Source organism: Gossypium hirsutum, chromosome A10 (genome assembly GCF_007990345.1).
Source record: "Gossypium hirsutum isolate 1008001.06 chromosome A10, Gossypium_hirsutum_v2.1, whole genome shotgun sequence".
Classification (NCBI taxonomy): Eukaryota; Viridiplantae; Streptophyta; class Magnoliopsida; order Malvales; family Malvaceae; genus Gossypium; species Gossypium hirsutum.
The window spans coordinates 113,263,795-113,280,055 of record NC_053433.1 but is presented as its reverse complement, the minus strand read 5'-3'; the positions used below and the strand labels follow the sequence as shown (position 1 = coordinate 113,280,055).

The following is a 16,261-nucleotide window of genomic DNA, read 5'->3' as shown; positions in this document are numbered from 1 at the left end:
TTCTTTATTTTCGGGTTTTCAGGGTTTAGTTTTTATCTCTATCTTTTGTACTCTTCGTTCTTTTGCCATTATAGTAAAACTATCTTTGCCCGTGATTTTTTATCCTCTTTGGAGGGGTTTTTCCACGTTAAATTTGTGTGTTCAATTTCTCAATTTATTTCGCTATTTTCTTGTTTATTGTTTAATAGGGTCGAAATCTTATCAAGTGGTATCAGAGCTAGTTCAATTTTCATAAATCAGCCTGTTCAGAGATGGCAGCAACAAGATTTGAAATTGAGAAGTTTGATGGTGAGACAAATTTCAATCTGTGCCAAGTTCAGATGATGGCAATTCTAGTTCAATCCAGTTTGAAAAGGTTGTTACTGGGAAAAAGCTTGAGAATCTAAATAAAATAGAATGGGAAGAGCTTGATGAAAAGGATTTGTCTGCAATCCAGTTGTGTCTCTCGAATACGGTATTGCAGGGGTATTGATTGAGAAGACCTCATCCGCCTTGTGGAAAAGGTTAGAAACTTTTTATGCAACTAAGTCTCTGGCTAATCCTTTAGTGTTGAAACAACGTCTATTTATGTTTCGCTTGAACGAAGGTGAGCCTCTTAGAGATCACATCAGTCAATTTATTACTCTTTTAAATAATTTAAAGAATGTTAAGGTTCATATTGACGATAAAGATCAGGCTATGCTATTATTATGCTCTTTACCCCCTTCGTACAAATTTTTCAGGGAGACCCTGATTTATGGCAGAGACAAACTATTGTTCGAAGATGTGAAGGGTCATTTGTTGAGTAGAGACAAACTCGACAATGAGCTTCATTTGGATAGCAAGACAGATAGGCAAGCTTTCGTTTTGGTAGCATCAAAGAAATGAGATAAAAGGTGCCGTTATTGTAAAAAGTTAGGTCACATCAAAGTAGATTGTTATAAACTGCGAAATAAAAAAGCTGCTGATAGTAATGAGGAAGATGTAGCTGGTGCTAATTTGGCCGATGAAAATGGTGATGATTTTTTGTTAGTGTCAATAAGCGATAACACCAAGCTCACGTTCGAGTGGATCCTAGATTCAGGATGTTCTTTCCACATGTGTTCCAATAGAGAATGGTTCTCCACATACAGTTCGATTGAAGGTGGAGTTGTGTGCATGGGAAACGATTCATCTAGTAAGGTAATTGGTATTGGTACTGTTAAAATTAAGATGCACGATGAGATGATTAGGACACTCTCAGATGTCAGGTATGTACCTGATTTACGAAAGAATCTTATCTCCTTAAGCATTTTAGACTTGAAATGATGCAAAATCAATATCGAGTCGAGCAGCATTAAAGTATCTTGTGGAGCTCTGGTTTTGTTAAAAGGTAAAAAAAATTGGTAGTCTTTATATTCTAGAAGGTTCTATAGTGACCGGTGAAATCGGACGTCCCTCGTCTGTTACGGAGTTGAAGTAAACTTGTTTGGAGCGGAGTCAACTTGGTCATAGGAGGGAAAAATGTATGACCGTTTCTTTGAAGAGAGGTTCTCTTTTGGATGCAGGTTTTGAAAAGTTAGGGCACTGTGTTCGTGAAAATCAGACTCGGGTTAGTTTTGATTTGGCAGTGTACAAGTCGAAGGCTAGAAGTCTTCCAGTTTCTAAGCACAAATTCAACCCAGTTAATTCCCTACATAGTTCAAGATAGACTCGTGGCGGGCTTTGGCAAAGATGGCGTTGTGGAAATATGAGTCAAGGTGGAGATTTGTTAAATATGACTCGTATTTTCAGTCAAATTTGAGAAATAATATTTCAGTTAAACTCTGTTTACTTGTTTCAATCAAACACTGATTAGTTTAGATTATTTTATTATTATTTGACTTATGAATTTAGCCTATAAATAGGCTCTTTTACAACCTTAGAATACATACCCATTAGAGATTAGAACTTATAACACATTTAGAGAATTTTGTGTTTACGTTTTTTGGGTTCTTTGTTTTCGGGTTTTCGGGGTTTAGTTTTTATCTCCATCTTTTGTACTCTTCGTTCTTTGGCCATTATAGTAAAATTATCTTTGCCCGTGGTTTTTTATCCTCTTTGGAGGGGTTTTTTCACGTTAAATTTGTGTGTTCAATTTCTCAATTTATTCCGCTATTTTCTTGTTCGTTACTTAATTGGGTCGAAATCCTAAGAAAGTAGTTGGGAGTGCGAGTGTAGAAAGAGATCCATGTTCTTTGGTATCTGTGGGTCTTAAAAAGGGGTGTCTTTGTTCATTCCCAAAGCACCACGTGTCATTTCGATATTAGTTTCGTACTCCTTAGAATCTAGTCTACCTATTGGTATCTTGTCCGCGTAGATACGGAATACCGTGTCAAAACAATGGATAAATATGATGTAAAGGTGGCAACTATTTTATCCATGTAAAGCCTTGCGAGGTCTTGGCCTCATAGGTGCACTTAGCTCGCACAATAATTCTTAGTTTGATATATTGACTTGCAAGGTTGGTAGGACATGGTGTTAGCTTGCAAGATGTACAAATAACACATATTATCAAAAATAAATTATTTATATTTTATTTTAAAATTTTAATAAACATACACATTACCAAAACAAAAAATCATCACATTTAAAAATTGATAACACATCTTGAATGGCAACTTAAAAAAAAAGTCATAAGTTCATGTCACTGTATGTTTGATGCCAAAACTTACCTCTTAAAAAATTGGTGGGAAACTTTTTTGTAATGCCTCGGCAAATTGTGATGATAAAAATCAATACTAATGTAAATTTTTATTAGTGATGAATTATTATCTTCTTTAAAAGATTTTTTTGAAAAAAAAATTATGATTAATAGGCTTTGCTCACGAGAATGTGATTCATTGTATTTATGATACATAAAAGGTGACATTATTTTTTGTCACAAAAATTAATTTAACGTGGTTAACAAAGTAATTTGTTACTCTTTATTATTTTCTTATATTTTATATGACCACATAGATTTGTGTCACTTAATTTTTAGTGCCAAAAATTATCACCAAAAATCGGTGGGAAAACTATTTTAGTGGCATTTTTATTTTTATTTGACATTTTATTTTTGTCACTAGTTCAAAAATTTATAAAGCAGTTTTTAAATGTGTTGTTTTATGATGAAATTTATAATCTAGCACCATTATCATAAATATATTTTATCATCGATACTTTTAGCTTATCATTATTATGAAGAAAATATAGTGACACTCATTAGTGTCACTAAAAGTGTATTATTAATGATAATTAAACTACCTTCCAAAAATTTAACTTTAATTACAGATATCCATGGGGTGGGGTGAATTTATTTTTTTCTTTTGAGAACTTTCTATGCTATTTAGATAAATATCATGGCAAATTTAAGTGTCTATGTTTGGAATTTTGTGTTGAATAATTTTGGATATTTCTTCAAGTTGGTGTATTTCATGTAAAATTTATTTGGGTTTTTAATGTTTGATTTGCTAACTATTTATGTGAAAATTGATGTTGTAATTTAGAAAAGGGAAAAAGAGAGCTGGGGAGACATTTACAAAGCTCTATAGTTGGCATTTTGCTCATAAGGAGATGTGCATTTTAATGGTGAGCCTTGATGAAGCTGTTAAAATTATTATTTTATACAAGCTTAAACTCGACAAAATGGTCACCACAATCCAAATCATTGGTGAGTGAACGTCAAGAATTCACTTTTCCCATTGAACTTGTAGTAGGTAATTTCATTAAATTCAATGGCTAGCTTGTTATCAATTATCAAGCGTGAATTGATGAAATCATATAATTATATATTAAAATTTGTTGCCGATTGAGTGTTAATTCGATTGGTATGAGAATTGTTGCTAATGCAAGAGGACATGGGTTCGAGTGCGTTAAAATGCACATTATGTTCTTATTTATAAGTTAAGAGGTGTTATGGGTAATTCTAGACATCGTGTAAAAAAAACAGATATGATCAAAACCTATAACAAGTATATCCCATACTTTTTTTACTTATTAGATCTTGACTTGATCATGGGCTTGGACAAAAAAGGCCTGTTTTCTAAACAAACCTGGCCTTGGTTAAGTTTTTTTGGCCCAACTTGGCCCGAATTTGTAAAAAAAAAATTGCTGCCTTTTGCTTCTATTTTGGTGTCGTTTCGCTATTATACCACTACTATTTTGTTATGATTGTTTGGATATTGTATAACTCTTATTTTATTGTTAATTTTGTTACTATTTTTGAGGTTTTTGCTTGTTAAGTTGCACATATCTTAGTGTGTTTTTAAATTTATTTTCAATTTGTTGAGAAACATTTATTTTAATATTTTTATGTATTTGATGTATTATATTTTTAAATTTATTTTATATAAAAATAATAATATAAAAAAAATTAATATGAGCAAGCTAGGTCGGGCTCAGATTTTGGCACTTTTATTCAGACCAAATTTGAACAAAATTTTAAACCTATTCTTTTAGCCGAATTTGGGCCTAAAATTTTATTGAGGCTAGGCCATAATTACCTCAAATTAGACCATGATTATAAATTGAGACTGTTCAAATTTCTGTTATTAAAGAGCATTTGAAGGCTCATATTTAAGATTTTATCATATATTAGAAGCGAAATACATAATACTATTTGGTTAGTCTTTTTATGGCTCATAATCTTTGAATTTATGCAAATGATAAAGTTGGAAATTTTTACATGAAAAAGGTAATAAAATAGGAAAATCTTTGTAAATTAATTATATTGAAGGTAGCAAGCAAAGTCTCGTTTTGATTTGTCATCAGACTGCTTTCTTCACCGGTTTTAAATATTTGATGATGATGGAAGACTAAAATATTAGATGCCATTACTAGGTGACAGGTCATCTCTGTTCACTCCATTGCTCCATGTCATTTCATTTCACTTTTTTACTCCATATCATTTCAAATATTTACATCAGTAAAAAAAAACATAAAATCTTAAATAATAGCCTAACAAATTTAAAAGGGTAGACATAAAATTAATTTTATTAATGTTAGGTCGAGTCCGAAATTAGGCAATAAGTGGAGTTGATAGGTTATTCTTGTCTAAGATAAACATCAAAGAAGATGGTGGGTGGTGAATCTAATCCTTTAAACACATCTCTACTTTAGCATGCTTACTACTCGGTCTGCAGCATTGTTAGCGTCTCTTCTTATCTTTTAGATTAAAAAGTTGTTCACCTGATTTTTCAAAGTACTTAGAATCAGTTTACACTTTTTTTCAGAATTTTTTTTAATTTTAGAAAAAGACAATAAGAGAATCAATTTCTAGAAGCACATTCTCCCGTATGTTTTTAACAGCAAATTCAACCCCTTTAGTGACCGTCATAGCTTCAACAACCTAGCCTCTACAACCTAGCCTAGCCTCTACAACCTAGCCTCATCCTCTATCACCCTCTCAGTTGCTCCATCAAGAACCATTCCTCTACAATCTCTACAAATGACACCTACATCAGCTTTACCATTTTTAACATCGAATTCCCCATCACAGTTAATCTTAATCCATCCTTCAGTTTATAATAGAAAATTAACCATAACTAGTCTTTGTTTATAATCGAGATATAAAAAGTAAAAAAAAAAAGTCTGGGACATAGACAACAAATTAGCTCATGAATAGAACACTAATCTGCTGAAACAAGTTGAAATATAATGAAACAAATTGGTCTATTTTTTTTCAAAGTACTTTGGGGAGTTGGAAGCCTTTGCTCAACTAGCCATCCCACTAGCGAACCATAAAACTACTCATCTTTATGATAAAACATAAGAAGATTTAAATATGTAATTATATCAATTCATTAATTTAGGCTTGATGATAGATAATCAACTGGACATTGAATATGAAATTACTTACTACAAGTCCATTGGGGAATGTGAATTTGCCATACACTTACCAATGGTTTAGATTGTGGTGAACATTTTGCCGTGCTTACGTTTGTATAAAATAATGACTTTTGAAATATCCCAAAATTTTCAATGTCTTTATACATTACTATTCCGGAAATTGAACAGAAAATTCTCAGAAAAAAATTTTGATTAATTATTGATTCAAGGTAAGATATTAGAGGATTTATTATTGAGAAGTGATAAAAGTGATAAGGGATTTTAGTGGGATTGTGTCAAAAAAGTGAAATTAGTGGTGAAGCGAATATGAAAACTATTATAACGGTATTTTGGTCATTGCTTAGGTTTTTTAGAATTTTGAATCATGAGTGATTATGAGAAAAATTGCAAAGCATTAGATTTAATTTTGAGCATGTATTGTCGATTGAGTCTTAACTCGATTGGTATGGGCATTGTTGCTAATGCAGGAGAATATAGGTTTGAGTGTGCTGAAGCATATTATCCTTCTATTTTTAATAGCACCTCATGAATCAAAATTGAAAAAAGTTGTTAGATTTAAAAATTAAATGCTGATTTAATATTTTTTCTTTTGAAACATATTTTAATCACATATTTATTCGTATTGCATAAAATTAGATAAATGCGCAACGGGCACAACAAGAAGCGGCTCCGCCTTCGACAACACCAATTGTAGCTTCTCTTTTACATCAGGTTTTCTCCCATTTGGCAATTCCCATTCGAAATAATGCAACAATGTCGCCAAAATCTGCATCATAATTTTCTCTGCCAATGGAATCCCAACACAAATCCTTCTCCCAGATCCAAACGGGAAAAAATGGAAACTATTTCCTGTATAATTCCTTTTCTCAGTGTCTTTCAAGAACCTCTCTGGCGCGAATCGAAGAGGGTCTTTCCAGAACTCAGCGTTCCTTTGTATTGCCCACACATTGAAGAAAATACTGGAATTTTTAGGGATGGTGTAACCAGCTATGACTGTGGTCTCGCTTGACATGTGCGGAAATAACAAGGGAGCCGGTGGGTGAATTCGAAACGTTTCTTTCACCACTGCTTCTAAGTAGAGCAAGCGAGGAAGATGGGACTCTTCAACGCTGGTTTGGTCCCCAATTATTGCATCCAATTCCTCGGTGACTCTTTGTAGTTTATTTGGGTGCCGTAGTAATTCCGTCATCGCCCATTCCATTGTTGTAGATGTTGTGTCTGTACTGCCAATTATCATATCCTATACCCACAATTAGAAAATTTTAATTAAAACTAAGAAAAATTTAATTAAAACTGAATTAATCGATCAAATTGAGATAATTTTAATTAACTTTTATTTTGATTAGAGGATTCAATTAAAGTATACCAGGATGGTTTCACCCAACTAGGTTTTCGGTTATTTATTTATTGACTAATTTATAGAGTAAAAATTTAAAGGTTATAATATGTTTCAAATTTTTGTACTCTTTGTATATTTAGAATTTAGTATACATACATTTTTTTAGGGATTTAGTCCTACTTTTCGAATTAAAAAATTCAGATCCAATCATTTACACTACTAAAATTATTCTGTTAAAGTTAATGTAATGTTTAAAAAAACAATACCCACTCAGTATCCATATTTTTAAAAAATGTCATTTTAATGAACCCAAATTTAATAAGAGTATTTTAACAGTATCAACACTTCTTAAAAAGTCACATCAATATTTTAATCAAAATAAAATATTTAGACCAACTAATGACATTATAAAATTTAAGATATCAAATTAGGTCAAAATCAAAATATAGAGATTAAATTTCAAATCTTAATTAAGTGTAGGATCAAAAATTAAAATTTAATAATCTCAAAAAAAAAGAAAGAACAAAGAAGAAGTAGGACTAACTAAAATTTAACTATTATATTAAAAAAGTACAGCAATGGACAGGTGTTATATAAGAAAAGGTTTAGTCTTCTTTTGATATTTTTCATATTTGTTTTACAATTTATATTGAAGTAAAGTCCTCCTTTTATATACAGTACTATAAATTAGATAGGTTAATTGTTTGTTTTTATATCAATAATAGAATTATTAATCGTATATACTTCAAAATAAGTTCCAATCCAAGTGAATGTACCATTAGTTCAAAATATGTTGTTAATCCCTGTAATTTTATAGAATTTAAAATTTAATCTATATATTTTAAAAAGTTAAAAATTAAATTGTTTTACTTTTTAATTTAAAAATTCTAATTTAATCATTAGTACCTTTAGTATTTTCATTTAAATTTTATTAACCTAAGGTTTTTTTTTTTCGTCAATTATTATCACATCATATTGATATAACAACACTCTACTTAACATTTTTTTATTTAAAAAATGATGTTAAGTGTTATCGGTGTTAAATTTAAATTTGAATTTTAAAATTTAAAAAATAAATTCTTAAATTTTTAAAAATAAAAACATATAAATTAAATTTTAAATTTACAAAAACTAGAAAGACTTTTGATATATTATTGTAAATTTAAAATTTTGGTAAATTTAGAATTTAATCCATGATATTTCAGAATTCAATCCCCTACTTACCAGCAGCAAAGCCTTTATTTCCTTGATGGATATTGAAGTTTTGGCATCTCCTCTTTGGTTTAGTTCCAACAATTGCTGCAAAAAATCCTTGCTGCCCGCCATTTTTGGTCCCTCTCCGAGCTTCGTTCGCTGCTCTATCACCGATTCAAAAAACCCATAAAACCACGACATATGCTTCTTGGTTTTGGATTCAATTCCTTGCAAATCCAATGGCTTCAGCACCGGGAAAATATCAGAAGCGTTGGGTTCTCCGAACAACCCCACAAATTCCTCTACTCGATCCTTAAATTCAAGCCCAAGCTTCGCTTCTTCTCCGTTCAACGAACCACCCCATAGCATGCTGATTGTAACGCTCAGCATTGTTAAGAATATTTGTTCGCTGAGGTTGATGGGTAACCCAATTTTCCCAAGGATATTCTTCACCGTATGCCGGATCTCTCGTCGTCGAAACTCGTAGCAGGAATCGAGGCCTTCTTTGCTCATTATTTCTCGCACGATGAGCTTACGCAGCTTGTGTAATCCTCGGCCATTGGGTCTCCACAGGATATCGAGTCCGCCGTAGGTTCCGGTCACGGCCGCCGCCGGAACATCGCGGTTGGCGAAGATGGCGTCGTGGTCTTTGAGGATTTGTTTGGCGATTGATGGTGAGCTTATGATGACGTAAACTTTTCTTCCCAACTGAAGCTTGATGATAGGGCCATGGATTTTGGATTGTTTGGTTACATACTGGAGGAAATCGGGTTTGATGAAAAGGAGGTGGCCGAGTATTGGCAAGCCTGGCGGGCCTGGCGGCAGCGGCGGAGGCTTGGTTTTGATGATGAATTTCTTAACCAACCGTGAGAAATAGATAATTACTAGCGTCGCCACAGCGAGAGTGGTTGCCACTTCGGTAATAGTGAACGCAGCAAGTCCGTCGCGGCCGGGCAACCAGCTATTGCTGACCTTAACGTAGAAGTTGGACATTGGTGGGTACTCTTGTTCGAATAGAAAAAAAGGCAAGAGGAAACGGAGGACTTAGGCTCCCTATACACGCCAAATAATAATAGGAGGTATACTCGATATATAACACTAAACCAATCTAATAATTTATGTATTTATGTTATTTTCGTATTAAATTAATACATTAATAATATTTATTATTAGTTATTTTTTCATAATTTTTTTGTATAAATAAAGTATCTTATATTTTCGTATTATGTCGACTATAATTTAAACAAATGTCAGCTTGGATATTATGTGAAGTAGGAGGCGGCACCAAAGGAGTAGACAGAAGCATTGGTCCCTCTTGGTTTACCAAATTGCTTGTTTAGGCCTTCATGTTTTGGTAAATTTTAATTAATAAGAGAGTAAATTTTTGTTTCCCAAAATAAATATCAAGTTTAGCTTCGGTCCCTATTATAATTTTTTTTGTTTCGAAATATATTTAAAATGTGTGAATTAAATTAAATATACATATCTATTATATGGAAAAAATTGTGAGAGCTGTATATAATTTTTAATATATAAGATGTTAATTATTCATAAAAAAATTGTCACGTATTAAATATTTGATAGACGTATTTATATGTTTGAGTGTAAAATTGGTAAAATGTGGAAATTATTATGTTATAGTGGCGGTCTCTTTAAACTGTTGACCAAAAGAAAAGTGGAAAACACTGAGTGGTGACTTTGATTAAGCCATTATTCTTTTAAATTATTTAATTCTAATAATCAAATTTCAATTCCCTATAATTTCATATACCGGAAAAAGAAGTGTCAAATATTAGCTGAATTACATATAAATGCTGATTTTTTTTTGAGAAATTAGGTTGAAAATTTTAAAATCTGTCGATTAATATTCTTTTCGAGAGAGAAAGGAAAATGCATTCTGTAGGACACATTTTCAGGCCAATGATAACAAATCCCTCAACAGTCACAATTCCAATGACTAGGATACCAACAGTCATATTTTTCCCTATATAAACCCCTTCAAACTTCATTCTTTTTCAACTCAATTCTCAATTCTCACTTTTTGGTTCTCAATTTTTTTATTCTAAATTGTCAATTCTTGATTTTTTTATTCAAAATTCTCAATTCTTAAAGTTTTTTAAAAAATTTTCTTTGAACCCTTCGATTTTATTTTAGTCCCCGAAGTTGTAATCGAGGGGCAAAATTGATGAATGTCTTGCCATTGATAACGGTTCCGTAGTGTCTTGGTATGAGCTTTGCAGCAATGATGTGAATCCACCACACAGCCGTGTGGTCAGACTTTTTGCTTCTTGATCTAGCGTGGAATTTGGAGGATATGGTGTAATCAAGCTCAGGCCACCTTCATCCTTTTTGACGAAGTTAGCATATAACTCTAGTACAACATTTCTACTAGAGCAATAGGATTCGATCACTATCTCCAACTCGTTGTTCCCGGTGATCTAAAAAAAGACACATCTAACGAAGTTGAATTATGTTTGATATCTGCATTTTAGGCTCGAAATTCTTTTGCGGATCCCCACTTTGTGCCTAATTCTTGCCTCAAGCTCTTTTAACATTATGCTCCGATTGAATGCCAGATCTTCAGATTGGGCTGATACAAAAATGGGCCAATCTCGATCTCACAAATTTGACCGTTGTAATGGATAATAGCTCTGAATCGTCTCATTTTGAAGCAAATAGCATGTTCCAAATGTTCAAAATCGAGAAAATAGTAAAAATATATAGTTATCATCACCCAAATTAAATTACCTACACATAATTTAACGAATTACCTTTGCTTACACAACTAACATGAAATTCAAGTCTTTGACAACAACCCACATCTCATAATGCCAGGAAGCCTTATGGAAACAATCTACTTGAAAGGTCAATATGGAAACTCAAGGCATAGAGTTGAAGTTGAAAATTGCAAGGGAGACAACGCTCCTTGTAGGGTGCGTTTTCAATAAAGCAATACAAACATGTTCTATAATATCATGTATTTCCTGGGTTGTAGTGTTTGAAGTTGAAAATGGTGGGGGAGAAAACACTCCCCTGTAGCGACGTTTTCAGTAAGGCAGCAATAATAAAATTTATCTTGGGAATCCTGGGTTGTAATTGGCTCAGAAGCAGAACTAATCAAGTTAGGGTTAAGGTTCAAACATTAGATCTTAATTGAAAACGCTTCCTACAGGGCATGTTTTCATGCCACATGTCTGACATGTCAATTGAAAACGTGTCATGCAGAGAATGTTTTCTCTCTAAGCGTTTCAACCTTAACCCTAACTTGATTGCTTCTGTCTTTGAGCCGATTGTAACCCGAGATTCCCTGTAACCTCCCTAACCCGATCCAAAAGTTATGGATGGGTTCTGAAGGCCACATTGACCACCAAAATGTCCTAGACAAAAACGATTAGATTTTTAGAAATTTACTTATAAAATATCTTATTATTTTTCAGAAAACTGTAATGGGTTTCTCTCGATGTTATAAAAACATTAATTTTTTTTGCCAAGTTTATTTAAAATCCAATTAAAAAGATTTAAAAAACATATTTTACCATTAATTTGTTATTTAGAATTTCAAAAACAAGTTTTTGTAGCGGAAAATCCATTGTGTTTAATTTGTTAATAAAACCATAACTCATAATTTTAATAACCAATTACTTAACTAGTCTAGTTATTTATATTGTCCAATCTAGCGTCCATGCAATATACTAAATTATCCCAAAAACTAAACCCATACCGTAAAATAAATTTTTACAACTCGATTAAATAAAATTATAAAATCAAAAATCAAAAATTTGATATGAGACCTCCAAATGTCAAGTCTAAGTCCTAACTTCTCAATTAACTGTAAAATGTTAAACTAATGGGATGAGCTATGAAGCTTATTGTGAGTCTTAATCAATAGTAAATAGTATACCAAAGACCATAAAATCATTTATGAACACAGAAATATCAGATACAACAATATCACCAATCACCGTATTATCAGAGTATATCACATCCCAAAATTTATGCACATATACGTGAACTTTAATGTAGTTTTCCTACCCAACCATCTGCTACACACCATATCCAACCATACACACCATATCAGAAGGAGCCTTAACTTATTATTAAACCACCAGTAATAAAAAATAATCGTAGTTATACTACGAGTCAAATTATATGGATAAACCACCAGAACTGTGTTGTGAACGAATCGCCAGAACAATATGCGAGCAAATCGCCAGAACTCCAAACATAACTCTAAAATTGCATATTTACCGCCAGAACTCCATTAATTGTGAATATACCGCCAAAACTCCATAGATCTCCTTTGTCTCCAATCAACCCAACATTATATCAGAATAGTAGAATCAGATACAGTATAATACAGAAGCATGCCATAATCACGCGATCAATAATCAAAACGTGGCATGCTTTACAATCATGCAAACAAGAGATACATAAAATAACAACATGTTTAACATGCATTCAATGAAGCAGAACAGTGGGTATGCACTTAGGCAATTGACGGTTATAATTAAAGACTGATCGACAAACACACAACAAGCTAAAACAACAAGAAATTAAAGTTAATTGGCACCCAAACAGTAGGTAGCACATTTAGATGGCAAACGGTGCAAAGTTGAGCAACAAAATTGAAGCAAACTAAATAGCAAGTCAGTAACGAGAGTAACCAGTAATGGCTAATTGGAGGTTGATCAATAAGTATTTGGTACAACAACATTAGTCAGCCAACATGAAAAATAATACACACATATACACTGTTTACAATTGATTTAAATCCCACACCTTAAATCCGCAAATCTGAAAAAGTCTGCACTTCCCCACTATAAATCTAGCTAACCCTAGATTGGATCTGCAGTTAATACAATTAAACACAATAAAAATCAATCTTGGAACACCTCTATAGGGTTCATCCATATAGTGATCAAGAAGGAAAATGAAATCTAATTGATTAGATCAACTTACGCTACATCGGTTTGAAGGTCCGAGATGATGATTCAAATGAAATTAGATGCACACTTAAATAGCAAGATTAGGGGTTGATTTAACAAGGGAAAAGTGAATAAAATGGAAGTAAGGATGTGCAACAAGTGGAAAGAAAACCAACAGCCTCATTTGATGTTTCTAAAGGGCAACATCACCATAAAAGTTAGCAGCAAAGAGGATTGTTTTGTGTTAGAATAAGGAGATTAAATCAACAGAAAAAAAGGACAGTTTTGGTGATCAAAACAGTAGCCAAAGGGGTTGGAAAAATGCCAGTAAAAAGAAGGAAATAGCTGCAAAGTGAAAACTTTTGGGGCAATATCGCAACAGAAAAATCAGCAACAAAAAGGACTACAATGGTGTAGTAATGGTAGTAAAAGATTCAACCAAGAAAGGTGTAGAAAATTGGCAGCAACCAAAAGGAATAAACAATAAGAATGGAGGAGAAAGGGGCAGCACAATAATAGAGAAAACTAGGTTGTAGGGGCGGCACAAGTGACGAAGGAAGAAGTTTTTTTAGAGAAATTAAAGGAAGAGGGAAAGTGAAAGGGACAACAAAGAGAGAAAAAAAATAAAAAAAACCCAACAAAAATTTAGTTTAATCTTTATAATTGTGTTTTAGCCAAACTGAAATTTGAACAGATTGGCTAGAATATGGATGGAACAAAGCTCAGCTGAAAAAAGAAATGGGAGCGAAGGGAATCAAACTTAACCTTAATGATAGTTACACTACTTCTTAACCACTAAACCATAATTCATTTTTACATAAATTCTTACAACATTTATTTTTAAAACAAAGCATGACACTTACTAGGGTTTGAAGCAAAATTTGAAAAACAATAAAAATAATATGAAAGAAGAGATTCAAACATGGGTTTTAAGGACAATTTTATTAACATTTAACCATTAAACAAATAACTCATTTCATATATTAAATGCATAAAGATAATCTTGAAAATAGGGGTGTGACCACTCTCGAGTCACAAATCTGATTTTACTAACCCGTTTTTTGGGATGTGACATTCTTGAGATAAATTTCATACACTGTAACCCGAGATTCCCAAGATAAAATTAAAATTTTTCTTTTTTACCCCGCCCCATCCCCTATATCAATGGTCATTCCTTCATCATATCTCTGTCTCCTATAAATTGTTTTTTTTTCTTTTTCTTACATGTTGGAATTTTCAGGTGTAAAGATTTATTTCTCATTTTTCTATGAGGGAGACATTGTCATAGTTTTAGGTTGTGTTTGAGTTTACGACGATGTCCTAGAGCTCGGTAACCTACAAATTTCACCTGCTGTGTGAGTATTAAGCAATCACCTAAAAAGTTAGGATCGCATTGCAACTAAAGGTCCAAGTTAGCGATGATTATACGATCTCAGGTTGAAGTGTAACTAAGGCTTCAAGTTTACAAAAGTTATGTTGTCAAGGGACGTGGCATAACTGTGGCCCTAGTTGACGGTGGTTATGCGGGCATGAGAACGAGTTTCTTCTCATTAGAGTAGCATGCTTTATAAAACCCATATAGAAGTGTGAGGAAGAAAAACGTAGTGTCATTCCAGTACAATCAAGTAATTCATGTTATTCATCTCCATCGAAGGTGGTGACCTTGTTAGTAAAACCTATTACACCCCAATTTTGTCGCAAGTTATAGTAATGGGGTCATCGCCTTCGGTGGACATGGATAAAACGAATTTCTTTATTATACTTGTCGAAACCACCCCTTTTTCAATTAAAATTTTAATTTTAATAAAAAACAGGGGATCGACTTTTTGGAAAACAAATACATGGAGTCGCCACCGATCTTTTTGTTTTGGTGTGATCGGGTCACCTAAGAATTTGGTTATTTTAATAAAACATTTTCGGTTTACTAAAACACCGATTATGGTCTACGAAAATTTTAAAAATGGGTTCGGGAGTCGGTTACGTATGAGGAAGGGTTAGCACCCTCACTACGCCCAAAATTGGTACCAATCGATTAAATACTGTCCTTATGTCTAAGATTAAAAATGTTTTTGAAATGTGGTTTTTTTTAATAACATTTGAATAACCCGAGTTGATTGTCAAAAAATCTTCTTGTTTTGACGTCTGAAAATTTATAATTTGAAAATCACAAAAGGATGCTCAACTATTTAGTCCAACGGAAAACTGAAACCCAGCACAGTAGGGCACGATTCCTCGAATTTCCAAACATTGACCATTGCCTCACTTTAGAAAATACGAGTGAAATTCCGAAGAGATATTCGATTGTTTTGAACAAACGAGAGATTGCAACCCAGCGCGATAGGGCACGATTCTTGAATTGCCAAACATCGAACATAGCCTTTGTTTTAAAGGGTTTTCTTAAAAGACATGAGTGAAAACCTAAAAGAATATTCGATCGTTTTGAACAAACGAGAAATCACAACCCAACACGATAGGGCATGATTCCCGAATTGTCAAACACCGAGTATTGCCTTCGTTTTAGAGGATTTTTAGAAGACCTGAATGGAATCTAGAAGGGATATTTGATTATTTTGAACAAATGAGAAATTGCAACCCAACACGTTAGGGTACGATTCCGCGAATTGCCAAATATCAAACTTTGCCTTCGTTTTAAAGAATTTTTAAAAGGCATGAGTGAAAGTTTGAAGGGATATTCGATTATTCCGAGCAAACGCGAAATTGCAACCCAACACGTTAGGGCACTATTCTGCGAATTGCCAAATATCGAATCTCGTCTTCGTTTTAAAGAATTTTTAAATGTATAATCATAAAACTGGCTTAAAACGTCTTAATGCGTTTTGAAATAAGACGAAATTGGTCATAAAGATTTGAATTTTATAAAACCACATTTCATAAACCAAATGAAAAATAATGATAGAGGATAATGTGCACACATAAGATACAATCAATTAACGAACTAAAAATTAAATACAACTAA

The 16,261-nt window shown here is 32.8% G+C and overlaps 1 protein-coding gene across 1 annotated transcript; it reads right to left on the bottom strand.

Moving 5' to 3' along the window:
- Positions 1–6,380: 6,380 nt before the first annotated feature.
- LOC107897805 (labd-13Z-ene-9,15,16-triol synthase, chloroplastic) lies at positions 6,381–9,572 on the bottom strand. Its single transcript, XM_016823376.2, has 2 exons — positions 8,390–9,572; positions 6,381–7,066 (listed from the first exon to the last, which is right to left on the bottom strand). Exons 1-2 carry the CDS (start codon positions 9,350–9,352, stop codon positions 6,440–6,442), a joined length of 1,590 nt encoding a protein of 529 aa, XP_016678865.1. The 5' UTR covers positions 9,353–9,572; the 3' UTR covers positions 6,381–6,439.
- Positions 9,573–16,261: the final 6,689 nt, after the last annotated feature.